The following is a 14,729-nucleotide window of genomic DNA, read 5'->3' as shown; positions in this document are numbered from 1 at the left end:
ACTGGGTCACCAGCCCCCTCCTAAACCAATCATGCCCAGGGGAAATGAGATATGTCTGGCTGGATTACACCTGTCACAGCTCAACCCCGGAGGCCAAGGGAGGGACTCATCTGGAATTGGAGTAACAGGCAGAAGGGTAAAGTGCCTGCCACTTTATATGATGAGCCCCTCGAGGATCAGAGGAAGGAGTGGGAACCCAGAGTGGTTAAGTCCCTCCTCCAAGGCCACATGTGACTTTGCAGAAGGGCAAGGATGAAAATACGGCCAGCAGCTCAAGAAGCTTCTTCCACTTCAGCACAGTGCCTCTCGACTAACTATAGCTCACTCGAAGCCTCTGAAGGACAGAAGCCCCACCGCCAGGACTCCCTGAGCTTGGCCACAGGCATGATATGGCCAAAGTCAACCCTGTTGGAGAAGAGAGCCCCCAGGGCACCCAAATGTGCCCAACCCACATACAAGCCCCAAAGCTGGGGGAGCCAAAGCACCTCCTGCCCCAGAAAGAGCTTGGCAGGCAAGTGGGCAGGAACCCAGAGCCTGACAACAGCATCTCTGTAGAGGCCTGGACCCCTGCCAAGCCGTCCCATTCCCCAGAGCTGACCTCATATTTCTGAAGATCCTCAAGACTCTCAGGCTGGGGGCTGGGAGCCCTGCAGAGAGGTGGGAATGTAGAATCCAAGAGCCCACCCCACCGCCCACCCCTGTCCTGCCAGGGCCGTCTGCCTGTGTTTTGCAGGCCCCGTTCCAGAAGAAACTGAGCAACACCCTCTATCCTCCGGGATGAGGCCTGTCCCAACCTGCCTTCCTGGCTCCACCAATCAGAGGGTATCTCTTGAAGAAATTTTCACACTCACGCATTTTCTGTCCGTTTTGTTCCAGACTTCTGAAGGGGAACGAAAAACGGGCAGACTTCATCATGGTGCTAAGACCATCTCTGGAGTCTGTTCCGCCACCCCAAGAAGAGCTGAGGAGCTCCTGCCCAGCTGAGATCTGTGCTTAGTGGGAGCAGTAATGGTTTACTAAAGCCACAGGGGGCCCTGGCACCGGCTCTGGCCTTTCTGCGGTAACAGCGAAAGTCCCAGGACACTGAGACCACACGTGCTGGGGAGGAAAAAAAAAAAATCCTGGGGCATCCTGCTGACTCAGTGGTTGAGTGCCTGCCTTCGGCTCAGGTTGTGATCCCGGAGTTCTGGGATCAAGTCCTGCCTCGGGCTCCTCGCAGGGAGTCTGCTTCTCCCTCTGCCTATGTCTCCGCCTCTGTGTCTCTCACAAATAAAATCTTAAAAAAAAAATCCTTCATGCACTCTGCCTCCACTTCCAGACATTCTTTCCAGGAAAGACATTGTTTTCCAAACAGCTTACGGTGGGCAAGGCAGATGGCAGATAAGGGGAGCAGCCTGGGGAAAGGGCGAGCCCCCTAGGACACAGGAGCTCCCCTTCCACCTCTTTCCGGGGCATCTCTTTGCTGTCATCATGACCTACCCACCCAGCCTGCAGCTCCATAGCAAGGCATTTGCTCTTACCCTTCTTCACTTAAAAGTTTTAATTCCACCTTGTAAACCAAACCAAACAAATAAGAAACCCCCACCAAGGGCTAAAAATCATGTGGGAGAGGAAAGGTCTCACTGACTAGCCATGCTCTCTTTGGCCCGACCAAGGGGAAGCCGGCACAGCAGCTGGCAGTTTTCAACCTTCCTTACACAAGTTTTTCTGAGAACAGTGGCTCCCACTCCTCAGAGCTGAAAAGTCTGTGTACCTTGAAAGTATGCGAGCTGCAGGGCTGTGCGAACCGAGTAGAATTTTCCATTTATAGAATAATAATCTTCATACCACTCTAGAGGCCGGTGTTCTCGTGGTAAGAGCTCAGAGCTCCGTGTCAGCAAACCTGCCACGCTTCTGCGGGCTCTTTTTATTTATTTTTGGTGGGAGAGGGGGAGGGGAAAAAAAAGGAATGACTTTTTAGCTTGAGTGCCAACACAAACTTGAGAAAGGAACTGGGTTGGCAAGTGCAGAGTATTACTGCCTGGTTTCATGACTTAAATCAACCGTTAGCGAGTAGGAGGTGAGGAAGAGGCTGAGAAACATATCTTCAAGCCTAAACGCAGACAGGTGGCCAGAACAGGCATCATGTGACTGCCCGAGTCCTTCCCTGTGCCTGCCACCTGGCTTCTGGATTGCTCCCTGAGGGCAGGGGTCCAAGCAAAAGGCAAATGGCCCCATCTCATTTCTCTTCTTCCACATTTGATTTCTGCTGATGCACACACACACACACACACACACACACACACACACACAGACTTGGAGTCTGAAATACCTTCGGGGTCCATGTGTAACAGGAAGGTCACCCAGCCATTCGTCAAAGGGCCTAAGTTCTAGTTCTGGCTGTGACGTATGCACTGTGTGACCTTAAGAAAACCTTCTCTTCTCTGGGTCTCATTCTCTTCATCTATAAAGTAAGGTTGGACTGAATGATCCCACAGGTCCCTTCCACGGCTGACATTGATTCTCTCATTCATTCTAATGGCAACCGGTGCCAGCATGAGGTTCTGGGCAGCCCCTCTGGCCCATTCTAAACCTGCTGGATGGGGCCAGACCCAAGGGCATAGCCTCCTGCCAAACGAGGGCCGTCAGCACCAGCTGCCCCCACCCCGCAGCCCTGTTTCAATAGCCGGAGCCCACAGCCAGAGCGAGGAAGGAAAGTCCTGATCCGCCCGCCAGTCCCCCGGAACCCTTAAGAAGTCTTCCCAAGGGATCCCCGGGGGGCTCAGCGGTTTGGCGCCTGCCTTTGGCCCAGGGTGTGATCCTGGAGTCCTGGGATCGAGTCCCGCGTCGGGCTCCCTGCATGGAGCCTGCTTCTCCCTCTGCCTGTGTCTCTGCCTCTCTCTGTGTCTCTCTCATGAATAAATAAATAAAATCTTTAAAAAAGGAAAAAACAACTCTTCCCAGTCCCCAAAACCTTTCCTACGCTCCATCTTGTAAAAAGCGTTGTCTCTTCCGAGAAGGGCATGACCACCTCACATCCTCCTAAAAAACAAAACAAAACAAAAAACTTCCAGTTTATCTTCCATTGTTTTCACAAAAATATTGGACTCATTTTAAAGTATCTAACTGTGACGCTGAGCATGCTTTTCTTTTTCAAGCTGCACGTACAGCCTCCCCGACCCCGGGGGTGTGGAGCTCCGCGCACACACACCAATCACGGCCCGAGGGTGGGAGATTTTCTGGCCCGACCCCCTCCCTGCCTAAGTCAGGGGCTCACGGCCACCCCGGCTCTCGGCACACCTGTTGGGAGTCGGCTGCGCGCCTTGGGGAAGTCCTGATGCCTCCACCGCTTCCTAAGGCAAGAACCATAACCTCTCTGAACCTCCGAGGCCGGCGCGAAGCCTTCCCGGGCTGACAGCTCTCCAGGGCGCTGCGCAAGGGGAAGTGAGTGCCTCGAGCGTCGGGCAGCTCCGTCTCCACCACCGCATCCCCAGCGCGCGCCAAATCCTGCCTCTCCGGAGCTTCTCCTGCTGATGCTGGGGCGCGGCGGGGGGGGGGGGGGGGGCTCCTCCGAAGGCTGACCTGGGGCATTCAAGGCGGGAGGTGGGTGCGCGCACCTTGGGGCATCCCCCCATCCCCGTGCCTGCCCGTGTGCTCCGCGACTCTCACCCCCGGGCGGAGGGAGACCCAGGCCTGGCCACCGGCTCCAAACCAAAGCACGGCGCTCGGGCGAAGATGGGCCGCGGCGGCCGGCCCTCCCCTCCCCTCCCCTCCCCTCCTGTTCCCCGCTCTCCTTTCCCTTCCCTTCCCTTCCCCTCGCAGCCCCGCAGGCAGGACACGCCCCCTCCCGCAGATGGACCAATCGGCGTCCCGAGCGGCGCCCGCGGCGCAGGGGGCTCTGGTCCGCAGCCAATGAGCGCCCGGGCCCGAGGCGGCGCTAAGCCCGCCCCCTCGCGGAGTGAGAGTCGCCGCAGCTGGCGAGGCTGGCGCAGCGCAAGGGGCGCGGGAGCCGCGCGGGCCGGACCGGGGCGCGCGCACCGCCCGCCCGCCCGCCCGCCCGCCGCTGGCGCGCCCGCCTCCGCTCCGCCTCCGTCCGAGGCGCGGGCGGGGAGGCCGGGGCGGGGTAGCGCGGGGGCAGGGCCGCGGCGGCGAGGCCGGGGGAGGAGCGGGGCCCGATAAAAGGCGGCGAGGCGGCCCCACCCCGCGGCAGGCCGGCGGGCAGGCTCGGCGCTTCCCTTCCGTGCGGCCCGCGCCGGCCGCGGGGAGGCGGCGCGCGCGGCCCGCGGCCCGCAGCCCGCCCATGGAGGCTTTCCCCTGGGCGCCCCGCTCGCCCAGCCGCGGCCGCGCCCCCCCGCCCATGGCGCTCGTGCCCAGCGCCCGCTACGTGAGCGCCCAGGGCCCGGCGCACCCGCAGCCCTTCAGCTCGTGGAACGACTACCTGGGGCTCGCCACGCTCATCACCAAGGCGGTGGACGGCGAGCCACGCTTCGGCGGCGAGGGCGGCGGCGGCGGCGGCGGCGGCGGCGCCTCCGCCTCCCCGCCCTCGTCGTCCTCCTCGTCCTGCTGCTCCCCGCACGCGGGGGCGGGGGCCGGGCCCGGGGCGCTGGGGCCGGCGCTGGGGCCGCCCGACGACGACGACGACAGCGACGGCGACGAGCCGGGGTCCCGGGGCCGCTACCTGGGCGGCGCGCTGGAGCTGCGCGCGCTGGAGCTGTGCGCGGGCCCCGCCGAGGCCGGGCTGCTGGAGGAGCGCTTCGCCGAGCTGAGCCCGTTCGCGGGTCGCGCGGCCGCCGTGCTCCTGGGCTGCGCGCCCGCCGCCGCCGCCGCCGCCGCCGCCGCCGCATCCGCATCCGCCGAGGTGGCGCCGCGCGAGGAGCGGGCCCCGGCCTGGGCGGCCGAGCCGCGGCTGCACGTCGCCTCCGGGGCGGCCGCCGCCCGACTGCTCAAGCCCGAGCTGCAGGTGTGCGTGTTCTGCCGGAACAACAAGGAGGCGGTGGCGCTCTACACCACGCACATCCTCAAGGGCCCCGACGGGCGGGTGCTGTGCCCGGTGCTGCGCCGCTACACGTGCCCCCTGTGCGGCGCCAGCGGCGACAACGCGCACACCATCAAGTACTGCCCGCTCTCCAAGCCGCCGCCGCCGCCGCCGCCGCCGCCGCGCCCCGCCAGGGACTGCCCGCCCGGGAAGAAGCTGCGCTGAGCGCGCGGGCTCCGGGCCGCCCTCGCCCTCGCCCTCGCCCTCGCCCTCGCCGGGGACAGCCGCGCAGCTCGCCGCCGGGCCGCCCGGGGGCGTGCGGGCGCCTTCCAAAGCCGGCGGCCGCGCGCGACACTTGGCTGCCGGGGAGCCGGGGAGCCCGGACGCTGCGATCCCCGTTTGTCGCTCTCTACTTTCTAGTTTGTGCACATCCGGACGGAGGAGGCGGGGGTGTGGATCCCGCTACCTGAGAGGGCAGCTTGATGGCGCCGCTTATTTACTGTAGACGTCCGATCTGTTTGAGATGCGCATCAGGATGCATGGTCTCGATCTGCTCCCTGGATGGTTAGTTTTACCGAGGCACTTTACTAGGTCTAGAATATTTTTTTAAAAGCCTCATAACTGAACTGGAACCTGGCGATTTTATGGAACTGTCGGCAAAATGACTATTTTATTGTTTGGAAACCGTATTTCTTAGTTGTCCTTAATCGGTTACTCGGATTCCAGGTGAAGCAAGCAAGCCCCCCACCCCCACCCCCCGGGGCAGCATCACCGCTTTTGAGAAGTGAAGGTTTAGTAAACTTTCCAGTATTAATTTTGTGTGGGTAATTCCCTCCTTGTGGCTTGTTTCAGTCTTGGCTGGAGGTGTAAAAATGCACAATCTGTAGCAAGTAGAATACGGCTCCTTATCCTTTCATGTACCAGATCTTTTTATGACTGAACTAGCAACTAGCATTTCCACCTTGAAAAATTGTGCCAAGTTATAATCCTATTGTGTATACACTTGGAAATTGGTGCTGTTTAAAAACTTGATTTGTGTATTTATACAGTAACCGTATATATGAATTCATTTATCTTGCCTAGAACTTTGCTACCTGGCCTTTTGTACATGCACACCCACCTCCCCATTTCCCCGGCTCTTTAAAAACATTTGCAACATTAACATCAAAAGGGAGCAGTATTAGTTCACGCTGCTCAATTTCAGAGTTCCCAAGCAGTGTAAAGCTCTTTCCAGCTGTTGCCTCTCAAACTCAAATGAAAGATGCGGTCCTTTGAGCTCCGGAAGGTTAATGTAATAACCTGTGTTCAAGAAGGCTTCACTACGGGCTGTGTCTGGCTTTACACTCAGGCAGTCCTCAAACCAGAACAAGCAAGGAAGGAATGGATTGTGGAGTGGGGGGTGAAAACAAGCAACACGGCCTCCCTCGTGCTCCCTTTTTCCCTGAAGACCCTAGTCTGTTTCTGGAATCCCGCCATTTATCCACAATTGGAGATCAGACCTTAGGCAAAACCCTACTTTACTGCCCACCCCTGTTTACAGCCAAGCCAGATGCCACACCGTGGCTTGTAACTACCCTCAGGACAGATACAGGAGGCAAAAACGGAAGTGAATTAGGATGAATGTACATGAAATGTACAAAATACATGGCTATCTATCTGAAAACAGTCACAAGTATATAGATTCAAGGAGAATTCAGCTCCTTTATTAGACGTTAGACTGCTTTTACATCAAACAGCTTCCTCCATGGCAGACTGGCTTGAATACTCCCTTGAGCGTATAAAAGATGCCGAGGTGAAGACTGGAAGGCTTTGAGCCTTTTTGGTCAAAGGAAGGGGTGTCAGAACAACGGGGGAGAGGTTCAGGCAAAAAGTACACTGGCTAAGAGAAAATCCATTCCTGCTAGTCTAGCCTCAGACCACAGAACTTAAGATGTGACTGGTCTCAAACTTAAGTAGCTTAATAAAACCATGTAATTCTCGTGTTGTGCTAGAAAATGTACCAGTTTAATTTTGGCCTTGTAGAGTTGTCAGGTCAATAGGAATTCCTGTTACCTCTCCTACTGCCCCTTCTACACCTTTTCAAAGATCACCCCAGAAACCAGGTATTCTCTGGACGGAGTAGGCAGGCTAAGTACTTTGTATTTTCAAAGGACCAAACAGTCCTTTGAACAATAGTGTTAACACGGTTTCTAAGGTCTCAGGCATGTGGCTTTGACATACTCAATACAAGAATCCCAAGTGAGATGTGCCTACTATGAATTTGATACTGACACCATCCCTGTTTTACCAAAACTGAACATGTTGAACATAGAGTTCACTTAAGTCTTGAGAGTATCAAGAAAGATATCTGAAAGGCCTTCTACAACTAGTCTGGCAGCCATCATGTTAATTCATTTAAAACAGTCCTATCAGCCCCTCTCAAATTTGTCTTTTTCCAGCTAACAAAACATTGGGAGTTAAAACATACACAGAGAATATTACTATGGTTAATCTTCTAGAGATCTCAGGAAAAGTATACTAACCACACTCTAATCCACTTAAGAGCAAACCCAGAACTCTCAATCTAAAACTTTAAATACTTGCAAAATTAAATTTAGGGTATGGGGCACCTGGCTGGCTCAGTGTGACAGGGCACATGACTTGATCTTGGGAGTTTGTGAATCTGAGCCCCACATTGCCAAGTAGAAGTAGAGTTTAATAAAAAATTCAGGGTAAAAGAAACCCAACTTCTAAAGTTTAAAAAATACAATTAGTGTGACAAAGTTGTCATTTTTACAAGACGATGCCATATATTTGGCTAAATACAATGTATAGAATCGTCAAAAAGTTTTACCAGCTGTACAGGCAGACTGCCTTACCCTGTCCTTTTCTGTAGACACATTTGCAGTGAGTAGCTTTTTATTTCTTCGGATTTTAATTTTCCTATGCAGTCCTTTTTGGAAGCTGCAGAGTAACTCTGATTACAAAAAATTTTGGCCTACATTGTAAATACCCAAAATTATTTTAAAACTATACTACAAATATGTGTGCCTCAAAGGAAAGGGCAACAAAGTTTCAGTGTTAGTCCTAACCTTCTAGTCTGTGCTTAGCCACCTGACGAATTCCTTCACTTTCCAGTATCCAATATGTCAGACTTGTAAAGTTAGAAATAAATCTACGGTCAAAATATCTTTGGTGGGCAGCCCAGGTGGCTCGGCGGTTTAGTGCTGCCTTCAGCCCAGGGTGTGATCCTGGAGACCTGGGATCAAGTCCCACGTCGGGCTTCCTGCATGGAGTCTGCTTCTCCCTCTGCCTGTGTCTCTGCCTCTCTCTCTCCCTCTCTCCCCTGTTTCTCAAAAATAAATAATCTTAAAAAAAAAAAATGAACCAGAGAACACTTAAAAAAAAAATCTTTGGTAAGAAATGAAACACAGGTAAGACACATAAAAGCATCCAAACACATAGATGCCAACCTCTTCCTGGAAGCCACTACAAACAACTAAGGGGATGTAAAAAATCTTTTCTGGGCCACTGTCTCCATCTGCAGATCCATGTATATTAACAGCAATGGTGTTCTTGTTTAAAAATGCAGAAGCCACTGGGAACATAAAGATAATCTAAACACAATGAGTAGGGTTAGATGTTCAGTTTTCCATTGATACCTGTGAATACCTGAGGAAGGAGGTGGCTATGAGGCCTTGAGTAGAAACTTAAGAGCAGGACCACAAAGCATCAGGAGACTCTTCTGCCCCCTTTCTGTGCTTGGGATTCCAACTCCCAGGACAAAGAACTTTCGGGCAGCATATCTGGGAAAGGGTAGGTTTGCAGACTAGCCTAGGAATCTAAGCATCAGACATGCATCCATTAACTCATGTAAACAAATCAGTGTAAATGAATGGTCCCCTGGGGACAATCAGTGCTGTCACAGGTATAGTCCTGTTCTAATGACTGGAGACGCAGCAGGTTACTGCCCCAAGCTCTTTAATTTGTTAAAAAGAAAAGGCCCTCTCCCCAAAGACCTTTTAAGATTTCCACTTGTTTGAAATACTAGATATTAAGAAAATTAAATGTTGAAAAAAGTGGTTTCCATCACTGTTAACATCAAACAGAAAAGGCTGCATCTGATTATTTTTAAAAAAAGCTTCAGTACTCCCTCTTCTGGCCTTATTAAATAGCTGTGCCAACAGGAGTTCTCACCTCCGCTCAATCTTGGAAGTAATTCACATGTCTGTAGCCACTATCAATTTGCTACTAATATTCTCTAATTTCAGAGGAATACTGAAAGAGTAAACCACCCACCCACCCACATATACAAGCTCACAGAGAGGACAGCGTTACAAGGAAACTAAGGGGTTCCTCAATTAAGGAAGGAAACATCCTAGCCACATTTGTTTTCTACTTGAGTTATTTTTTGCTCCTAAATACGGAGACATTTAATGTCAACCAAAAAAACTCAAATTCAACACAATATACAAAAACTCATCATTAGTAAGTAATAAAAACACTTTGGCTGTAACTACAAATCAACACCAAAACAAATTCTGTAAGTATTTTATTTATCACTGAAGAAAAAACACAGCAGCAAGTTCTGTGTTGGCTTCAATAAGACCAAATTAGTTAATCTCTGACATAGCTACGACATTCCAAAATTGAAGTCAACACAGTCATTACTACAAATTACTTGTTGAAAGAATCTATCCTGAAGAGAAAGGAAATTAGGAAAAAGAATTTAAACAATTCCTCCAAACCACACATTTATAAATATTGTCATATTTAAAATGCTTGAAAGGCATGAATTCTCCATTAATGGAAAAGCAGTTTGCTATTGGCAACAGAAAAGACTCAGCAACAGTTTTACCAAATGCTTTAAAATTTAAAAGCTTTAATTGTTTTGGATTCACACTTGAGCAGTATTCTTGTCATTTCAGTGACTGCAAATTGCTTTATACTCACCTCTCAAGTAAAATCTACAGAAAATCCCACTGTATCCAATGTCTGTAATGTTTACTGCACTTATAGCGAACCTAAAAACTTTCTAAATGTAGTTAATATAGTAAATACCTCAAAATATCTAGAGGTATGTCTCAACCGCTAATGGTGTGGAAGTCGTTTCAGCCCCTGCTTTGAAGAGTCTTCAAATACATTTTCTTTAACAGAATCATACCTCATTCCAAATTAATATAGTATTTCAAAAACAAAAGAAAAAGATCAGTTCTATACCAAGATACAGGTGTTACTCCATACCTGACGGGTTCACATTTTAAATTTATTTTTTAGTTTTTCTTTTTTGTAAACAAATGATTGATGAAATAATGCAACACCTTAAATTCCAGAAAATGGCCTGGCAGTCCAACCTCCTGTGGACACGGTGCACGATCAATCTATTATAGAGGATTAATACAAGTTCATGCTTTTTGTGTTATGGTGAGACAACATTAAAGAATCCAATTTAGACTGGTTGAAGCACAAGTATAATAATCCTTGAATGTGATCAAACATATGAGACATAAGTCTGAATCCATTATCTTGAGATTTAACGTCGTACCGTGGTCCATCCATCTTCATCAGTCTCATTTTTAGTACGACGAAGAGATTCCCTATCTTTCTCAGCTCTCCATGAGGCTTTCTCTTTTTCACCTTCTCTTTCCCTGTCTCGGTCTCTTTCTCGGTCTCTTGAAAGAGCAGGGGGAGGAACACGACGAGGGGCTTCCCGCTCTTCGGCCCGCTCATCTTTCCTGTCATCAGCACGTCTCCAAGAACTTACTAAAAATTTTAATTAAAAGAAAAAGAAAGTAAATTTATACTGTATTGTACTGGTTCAGACTAAACAGAACTTCAACAAAAGGAATGCTTCCAATTACTCAGAAATCCTATATATAAAGGTAACCACAGAGAATCCCCATTTAAAAAAACAATCTAAATATATTTTAATCATTTTGATACAATTTTTGGCAAATTCTTCATAGCAATACACTTGAGAACTCAAATTTGAAACCATTGGCCTGGGAAGTATCCTAATGGTTAAAATAATTTAAGACAAAGTGACAAAAATCTGAATGAAAAATTTTAAAGGGACACCTGGGTAGCTCAGCAGTTGAGCATCTGCCTTTAGTTCAGGTTGTGATCCCGGGGTTCTGGGATAAAGTCCCACATCAGGCTCCCAGCATGGAGCCTGCTTCTCCATCTGCCTAAGTCTCTGTCACTCTCTCTCTCTGTGTCTCTCATGAATACATAAAATGTCAAAAAAAATTTTTTTAATTAAAAAATTTGCTTTTGTTGAGTAAATCATAAAAGCAAAAATGGCCATAAGGACTGCATTATACCTTTACTTTACAGGTATCATATATGAAAAACCCTTATAATCCCATTGTACAAATGAAACATTTAAAGTTTGAGATAAAAAAAAGTTCGAGATAAGTACTTAGTTAAGTGCATTGGCCATTTTCAACATTAAAAAAAATTTTTTTTACTAAAGTTTCAACTGTCACAATTTCAGAGAAAGAATGCTTTACACTGTGCTTACCTACCAAGACTTTACTTTTAAACAACCGACAAATTATTTCCTAATTACACAGACTTTTTTTTTTTTTTTTAATTTTTATTTATGATAGTCACAGAGAGAGAGAGAGAGGCGCAGAGACACAGGCAGAGGGAGAAGCAGGCTCCATGCACCGGGAGCCCGATGTGGGATTCGATCCCAGGTCTCCAGGATCGTGCCCTGGGCCACAGGCAGGCGCCAAACCGCTGCGCCACCCAGGGATCCTCTACACAGACTTTTAAAGCAATATATGTTTACCATCCAATTAGCCTACTACTATACTGTGAATTTAAATATAAACTAACTTCACATAGTGACTACTAAGTTTATAAAAACTGATTTTTTTTTAAATTTATTATTTTACAGAGAGGGAGGGAGAGAGAAAGTGAGCTGGGGGAGGGGGCAGAGGGAGAAGCTCTTTTTTTTTAAAAAAAAGATTTTATTTATCCATTCATGAGAGATAGAGAGAGAAAGGCAGAGACACAGGCAGAGGGAAAGGGAGAGAGAATCTCAAGCGGACTCCCTGCTGAGCATGGATTCTGACTCAAGGCTCAATCTCAGGACCCCAAGGATCATGACCTGAACCAAATCAAGAGTGGGGCACTTAACTGACTGAGCCAGGCACCCCAAGAACTGCGAATTCTAAACTGAATATTCATTAGATTACTTTTGATGTTTATACACAAATGAGTGAGGTAATAAAGCCCAAAATTTCCCCAGAAATTACTGTTTTCCAATAGTTCAGCAACGCACAGACCATCCATTACCTTCTTCACGTTCTGATCGGAGAGGAGGTCCTCTTCGGTCTCTGTCATCTCGCCTTTCCCTTAGATCACGGCGATCATCTCTCTCCCGACGACGGTCATCCCGATCCCTATCTTCACGGCGATTTGAATCTCTCCAGCTCGAAGATTCTTCCGCTGGTCCTCTTCTCCACCCTCCTTCATCCCTGGAGCCATTCAAAATGACATGTTAATTTCTGTCATTAGACTCCATGAGAGCACAACCAAGTTGGTGCTCAGAGTTTACAAATTCAACAGGGATGACCCTTTAAATTTATGACTTGATCTCAATCTGATGCCTTAGGTACAGAGGTCAAATGAGAACATCTGTATCTGTGCTGTCCAACACAGCCCACTGTGTGCATGTAGCTACTTAAATACAAATTAACTGAAATAGAAACAAAACATTCCATCGGTAGCACTAACCACATTCCAAATGTTCAACAGCCAAATGTGCTTGCTGGCTACCATACTGAACATTGTAGATACAGATGTTTTCATCCTTGCACAAAACTGTATTAAATGGTGCTGGTCTAGATTAATCACCACAAAGCCACCGAGGCCAGAAGCACCAAGTTAGAACTGTTACCACTAATAAGAATCAAGGGGAAAAAAAAAAAAAAAAAAAAGAGTCAAGGGGCTCTTAATAATATAAGGGCTGGGGATCCCTAGGTGGCGCAGCGGTTTGGCGCCTGCCTTTGGCCCAGGGCGTGATCCTGGAGAGCCGGGATCAAATCCCACATCAGACTCCTGGTGCATGGAGCCTGCTTCTCCCTCTGCCTAAGTCTCTGCCTCTCTCTCTCTCTCTCTGTGTGACTATCATAAATAAATAAAAATTAAAAAAAAAAAAAAAAAAGGAATAATATAAGGGCTATAAACCCGAGTAACTAAATGACAGGGGAAAGGCAATGGACTGGTGAAGATACCTGTGAACTAAAGAGTCCTACAACCTGCAGACAGCCACACAGTATCAGCCTCACTTTCTCAACTTTGTTAAGAGGGGACATTCAGTTGAGGAATGAGGCATACCATTTCTCAAGACTTTTGGGAAAACACCAGAGAGAATGAGAATCCTAACTGTAATTCCACAAAGAGTTCCAATCAGAGCATCAAACCTAGGTCGTCTGAAGCGGTCCTCTCGATCCCCATCTCGTTCTCTGTCCCGCTCTCGCTCTCTCTCTCGGTCTCTTTCTTTCTCTGGGTCCTTGTCATTTTCATCACGATCTTGGTTCTCTCTCTCTCTCTCTCTCTCTTTTTCCCTATCCCATTCACGTTCTTCTGATGGTCTCGATTCTCGAGGTGGACCCCAACTCTCTTCTCTGGCCTTTTCTTTCTCTCTCCATCCACCTGTTTTGTTTTTTTTAAAGAAGCAACATTTTTTTTTTAATTCTCAAAAAAACACAGATTGGTAACTATGAACAGATCTAAATGTTGACATTAATATCACCATTATCAATGCTCATTTAAGACACTCCAGCTTCATTTTTAAAAAATCAAAGCTATGTATCTTATTTTGCAGAATCACAAGGTCCTATTTATGACTACCTATCACTGTTTTTCTAACCTAAAGGGAGGAACATGTAAGACAAAGGAAATTTATATAATCTGGGTTGAGTGTTCCATATGCTGAGATTTCAGATATAAAAATCTTCTGACAATAAACAGACAACACATTTTAAGCAAAAAACTTGTAAAAGTTGAGGCAAGAGCTAGATCTCTGAGAGACAATCTAAATTTAATTAATTTCATTCCTATCTTACAACATTTTCAAAATCTTTATAACCAAAAACTTTTTCAAATTCTTGCCCTCTACCATTTACCACCCATGCAATCATGGAACAAGGATAAATCCTTTGACCAGTATCTCACAGTTAGCCACAGGACACCCCAATAAAGAAACATTATATATATGCACAAATAGATCAAAGGAACAGATTTAAATAAAAACCTATTACAAAGTTAGTAACTATTGTTGTTTTTTTTTAGTAACTATTATTGTTAATATTTGTATTACCATGTGCCACAGCACTATTCTAAACCTTCTGTATAAAAAAAAAAATAAAAAAAATAAAAAAAAAATAAAACCTTCTGTGTAATGAACTCATCTAGTCCTATCCATAGCTTTGAGCTAAGTAGATTCCATACTCGATAATTTACCTACTTGCTAAAATGTATTTGTAAATAAATTGCTAACACGAGCACTCAGGCACTTTTATAGTCACCCACAGACACATGCAGAGTGATCAAATACTTGAGTCACCTGCAGAGCATGTTCACAGTAGAGGTCGAACAGGGCAATATTGTCTTCTTCCTGAGGCTCTGATACTTTAAAACAAGTGCCTTTCTGGTGGTCTATTTACTGATAGGTTTTTACCTTTTTGTGCTTTGTTGGCCTTCAAGCACTATGCTAAAGTGCTATCTAGTGGACCACACACAAGAAGGCAATGGACAGCCGTATAAGAGAAATACTCATGTT

General features: G+C 47.9%; 2 protein-coding genes across 2 annotated transcripts in view; one reads left to right on the top strand and one right to left on the bottom strand.

Annotated features, from left to right (window-relative positions):
- The first annotated feature begins 4,279 nt into the window (after positions 1–4,279).
- On the top strand, positions 4,280–6,039 carry NANOS1 (nanos C2HC-type zinc finger 1). The gene has a single exon (XM_072805141.1). It carries the CDS (start codon positions 4,280–4,282, stop codon positions 5,177–5,179), a length of 900 nt encoding a protein of 299 aa, XP_072661242.1. The 3' UTR covers positions 5,180–6,039.
- A 3,433-nt stretch (positions 6,040–9,472) lies between these two features.
- The window catches only part of EIF3A (eukaryotic translation initiation factor 3 subunit A), a 36,457-nt gene continuing 31,200 nt past the window's right edge, over positions 9,473–14,729 (bottom strand). The window contains exons 20-22 of the mRNA XM_072805125.1: positions 13,369–13,600; positions 12,239–12,420; positions 9,473–10,696 (exon numbers count right to left, since the gene is read on the bottom strand). Of these exons, the coding sequence (XP_072661226.1) occupies positions 10,467–10,696; positions 12,239–12,420; positions 13,369–13,600 (644 nt within the window). The 3' untranslated portion in view covers positions 9,473–10,466. The remainder of the gene's footprint in view (positions 10,697–12,238; positions 12,421–13,368; positions 13,601–14,729) is intronic.

The sequence above is a fragment of the Canis lupus genome, chromosome 29 (genome assembly GCF_048164855.1).
Source record: "Canis lupus baileyi chromosome 29, mCanLup2.hap1, whole genome shotgun sequence".
Classification (NCBI taxonomy): Eukaryota; Metazoa; Chordata; class Mammalia; order Carnivora; family Canidae; genus Canis; species Canis lupus.
This window is presented reverse-complemented; position numbering and strand designations above follow the sequence as displayed.